At 32.5% G+C, this 4,962-nt stretch overlaps 1 protein-coding gene across 1 annotated transcript; it reads left to right on the forward strand.

The window, feature by feature from the left end:
* Positions 1–1,065: 1,065 nt before the first annotated feature.
* Positions 1,066–3,154, forward strand: LOC108915936. The gene is made up of 4 exons (XM_018722097.1): positions 1,066–1,280; positions 1,339–1,524; positions 1,578–1,737; positions 2,612–3,154. Exons 1-4 carry the CDS (start codon positions 1,099–1,101, stop codon positions 3,152–3,154), a joined length of 1,071 nt encoding a protein of 356 aa, XP_018577613.1. The 5' UTR covers positions 1,066–1,098.
* Positions 3,155–4,962: the final 1,808 nt, after the last annotated feature.

The following is a 4,962-nucleotide window of genomic DNA, read 5'->3' on the forward strand; positions in this document are numbered from 1 at the left end:
ATAAAACATTTAACATCAACATGACAATACATTATTCTTACTCAGCTAAACTTACATTATTGTATTTATAGAAAATAAAATTAGTCTTAACTCGAACTCTCTATCAATAAACATCAAAATATACCTTAACCTCAAAAGTTAAAACCACAAAGGGGTATTTTCCTGATGACGTTCTTACGTTCTTAAGGCGAAGCATGGTTGTCAAGGCCACTTGTCTTAGACAGATATCCAGAAGTGGCAGACACAGCATTACCTTCATTGCTATGGTGGTACCAACGGTTCTGCGGCACAGCTCATAGGATATGTACGCCTTTTTTAATATTATTTCAAAATGAAGATTCCATGTTAGTTTTGTATCGAGTACTTCACATCAGATGCACAGCTTAGTGTAGTGTTTAGGAGAGTTGGCCCAAGTTTTCTCTTCCTCGTGAAGAGAACCATTTCTGTCTTCCTGGAGTTCACTGACAGAGCATGGTCCTCATATCACTTTTCAATAGTTCTTAAGGCTGTGCATTCTTTGGCAAAGAATCCCCTCGAATTTTCCACTGATCAGCATAGTGAGGTCATCTGCATAAGCGATGGTATAGATGCCGTTTTCCGAGTTGAGGTGGCATAGGAGACTGTCTAGGTTCCATAACAGTGGTGATAAAACACCTCCTTGCGAGCAGCCCCTTGCAACAATTCCTCTCGCGGAGGTATTCCCCGCACTGATTTGTATAGGTCTTTTAGTGGTAGCAAAGTCACACTACAGCAGGACCTCCTGCTCATTTCAGTGACACCTCTTCTCCGTCTTAGTAAATTTGGCGCTGGGACAGAATATCATTTGTCTGTCCCTTCGCCATAGAGCTGATACAACACGGCCCGTATACTTATGAAACTCCTGTCGCATGTCGGTGTGCAGCATGAACGTATTTTAGGGTTAGGGTGGTTGACAGTGAGTGGATCGGTTAGGACCATTTTCAGTGATCGGCAGACTCGGAATTTCCTCTTGCCTATTTTAAAAATTATTCAGTTTAAGAAAAATATTTAAAAAAAAATTAAATTAATATAAATTTTGTTTTCAGTATAAAGCCATGTATATTTGGATCATTGGGACAAATGGCGAGGATCTATACACCTTTGTTATTAACAAATATTGCAGTTATTATGTTAATGATTCTGAGGTACCAATTAAAGAGCTTGAAAAATGGAAGTTGTCCTATATTTTTTGTTGCTATAAAGGAAGGAGTAAAGGCGTACTACACTCTACCGATAGTTAAAATATTATCAGTAATTTTGAGGTACCTAATTAATAATAAGAGGTAGCTAAATGGAAACTATTTTTGTTTCGTATTTTAGAAAAATAGAAATGTACGACCGTTTGCCAAAGACTGACATATTTTATTTAACTGAAGAGGGCACTGAATTTTTTGGTTCACATATAATCCTATTCCTATGTAGTGTTGGCATTGTTTTGTTACTAGGTGTAATATACATCATATCACTTGTAACATTGGACTCTACTATAAATAAATTAAGTCTGAAGTACGTAATAACGTATTTGCTTTTCAATAATATCACTAACCTTACTTTTTTAGGTTGACAGGAATACTATTTTTATCCATTAGCAGTACGGATTTTATAACTACTTTATTAGAGAAAGCACCCTTTATCATAGCAATACTGTTAGTTTTTGCAAGTATTTCCACATGTGGAAGTTTAGCACTATGTCTAGGGACACTTTTTTATTTTTTAAAGGTAAATACTATAACAATTTTTTTAATATACAGGGTGTCCCGAAATTAATGCAACAAAACCTGGTCAATCAAATTTAGGTGATCCGTATTTTTTCTTTTTGCCAAGTGGCCCCCTCTTTTGGAGATACAGCCCCCTGAAATCTGCCCCTAAGAATAGTCTTTTTATATCTCAGAACCCAGTTGTACGAAAATCGCTAAATTTGGTACACAGGGGTTTTATTACGTATGGAATCTCATAATGCTACGTTTTTTGGCGGGGAACCCCCTTAAGACACTTTTTCGTGGACCCAAAAAAATTTGGTCGTAAATTTAAATTTCTTAAAAATTATTGGATAGCTAGAAACTAGAACTTTTTTGTTTCTTGATATTTTTCTCGTAAAACGCAATGTTTTTGAGGAAAATGGCCAATCACGATATGCATTCGATCACATCTTGACATTTTTCTCGAAAACATTGCGTTTTATGAAAAAAGTATCAAGGGACAAAAATGTTTATAAAATTAATGGCTTTCTAGCGGACTAATAATTTTTAAGAAATTTAAATATACAAATACCAAATTTTTTTGGCTCCAAATACAAGGGGTCCCACGAAAAATTGTCTTAAGGGGGTTTTCCGACAATAAGCGTAGCACCATTAAATTCCACGTCATAAAACCCCTTTGTAGCAAATATAGTGATTCTCGTACAACAGGGTTCTGAGATATAAAAATAAGATTATTCTTAAGTGTGGATTTCAGGGGGATGTAACTCTGAAAGAGGGGGTCACTTGGCAAAAATAAAAAATACGGTTCCCCTAAATTTGTCTTAAGAATCTGTGACCAAATTTTGTTGCATCAGTTCGGGACACCCTGTATGTCACAAGTCATTTCTTCCTAGTTAACACATATGTCACAAAATTACATAGAAAAAGTAGTTTGGTTTTTTATAAAACGGTTTGCTGAAAAATGTAAAAATGTCATCAGAAAAACGACACATGGACTTACCAAAAAAGATGATATAAAATGTTGCGCTGAGAAAACCAATTTAAAAAATGACGAAGAATGTTTATTAGACAAGGAACATATAGAAATATCACAAACTCGAGTTTCTAAAAATGAAAAAAGAAATAATGGAAAAAAGGAGATATTGGATGAGGAGATTGGAGATACAAAGGAAATGGATGATATTGATTTAAATGAGTTGTACAACGAAATTTACGAATCTAAGATTAAAAGAAAAGGTGACACAGATGAAGAAGGTGAAAATAAAATATCTGAAAATGATAAAATTAATACAAGTGAATTAAAAGAAAAAGTAGATAATGAATTGCTTGCTACGAATAATTCACTTTTTTTTCATTCAACTATCTTCTTTCTATGGTGTATAATCACATTACTTAATTTACCAGCTGCTTTAACTTGGGCCCATAATTACAAGTAAGATTTCATTTCTTTATTATATTCTATATATATATATATAGGCTGTCTACTATAAGAGGGCCCCTTCTATGTATCTCGCTTAATAGACGCACGTCAAAAATCTTTATATATTTTTTGTTGCATTTTTTGAGGCCTTTATGCTCGTAAAAACAAATTTGAGATCCATGGCCAACTTTGTCAGTAATCATAAAAAAAACAGAAAAGTACCGAAAATTTAAGGTCGCCTAACTTTTTTATTTTAAGAGATAGAGAAAACTTATTTTAATAAAATTTCATGGCAAAATTGATATCTTTCACCTGGTATAAACAGATTTTGGAACTATCGTCTGTAAATTGCAGCGCCCTCTACGCGGGCAAAAAAAATGTCATCAAAGTAAGGTATTTCCACAAAATAATTGCTTGTTCTTTTCTCTTTCATGCTATATACTACATGTCGCCATTATCTTTTATATTTATTACATTTTTTATACTTTTGATATAAAAAAAATATAAAAATGTTCGTGTTGCTTATGTTAATGTAAACATTAATTTTAAACATAATAACTACAAAAGAATTAATAAATATAATGCACTTTTAAGCAAAATACAGATTTTCTTATTACTTTATTATAGTATTGGTTTTTGCATTAGAGAGAATTAAGCCTTCAACATTGTTCTTTCACAGAGAAAGTAGCTTACGCTAAATCTCGCAAACTGTAAAAACAAATATGTTACCCCTTTGACCCCAGTAATGTCATCATTTGGTAAACTGTTTATTGTTATAGATGATACATAACTGTTGGCTTGAAAACTGTTACAGTTCATTGTTATTTGAAAAATTATCATTTTGAAGGTGTTATAAAATAAAAAAGTGTATGTCATTTGAGGAAGAGAAAAGCTCTAATTCTGTAAGTAGATATATTTATTATTTTTTTATATTTGGTGTGTTTAAAACAATTTCTACATTAACATAAGCAACACGAAAATTTTTATATTTTTTTATATCAAAATTATAAAAACTGTAATAAATATAAAAGATAAAGGCAACATGTAGTATATCGCAAGAAAGAGGAAAAAACAAGCAATTATTTTGTGGCCCATAGTCTACTTCGATGACATTTTTTTTTGCCCGTGTAATAAAAAAATAAAAATAAAATCTGTTTATACCAGGTGAAAAATATCAATTTTGCCATGAAATTTTATTAAAATAAGTTTTCTGTATCTCTTAAAATAAAAAAGTTAGACGACCCTAAACTTTCGGCACTTTTCCGGTTTTTTTATAAATTCTCACAAAGTTGGCCATGGATCTCAAATTTGTTTTTGTATTTACGAGCATATATNTCTTTTTGATTCTACTGTGTTTTCGTTCAATAATCAAATTTATAAACAAATTTTAGGTATGCCTATGGGTAGTCCTGTCTCGCCCATATTAGCTCAGTATGTGATGGATGACTTACTTGCCGAATGTATTAATCGTTTAAATTTTGAAATGCCGTTTATTAAAAAATACGATGATGATATTATACTTAGTGTTCCCTTGGGTAGCATACAACAAGTTTTACATGTTTTTAATGGTTATAGCCCTTTCATACAATTTACTGTGGAAGAAGAAGACGAGAACAAAAGTGTTCCGTTTCTTGACACTAAAGTTTTCAGAGCTGAAACAATATTCTTTACACATCGTGGTATACAAAACCTGGGGCATCAGGACGATACTTGCATTTTGCATCGTACCACCCCATGAAACAGAAAATTAACTTATTGTTAGGGATGAAAAATAGGGTCTTGCGCACGTCACATCGTTCAAAAACGATGGAAAACCTGAGAAAA

This window comes from Anoplophora glabripennis, unplaced genomic scaffold (assembly GCF_000390285.2).
Source record: "Anoplophora glabripennis isolate ALB-LARVAE unplaced genomic scaffold, Agla_2.0 scaffold1941, whole genome shotgun sequence".
Classification (NCBI taxonomy): domain Eukaryota; kingdom Metazoa; phylum Arthropoda; class Insecta; order Coleoptera; family Cerambycidae; genus Anoplophora; species Anoplophora glabripennis.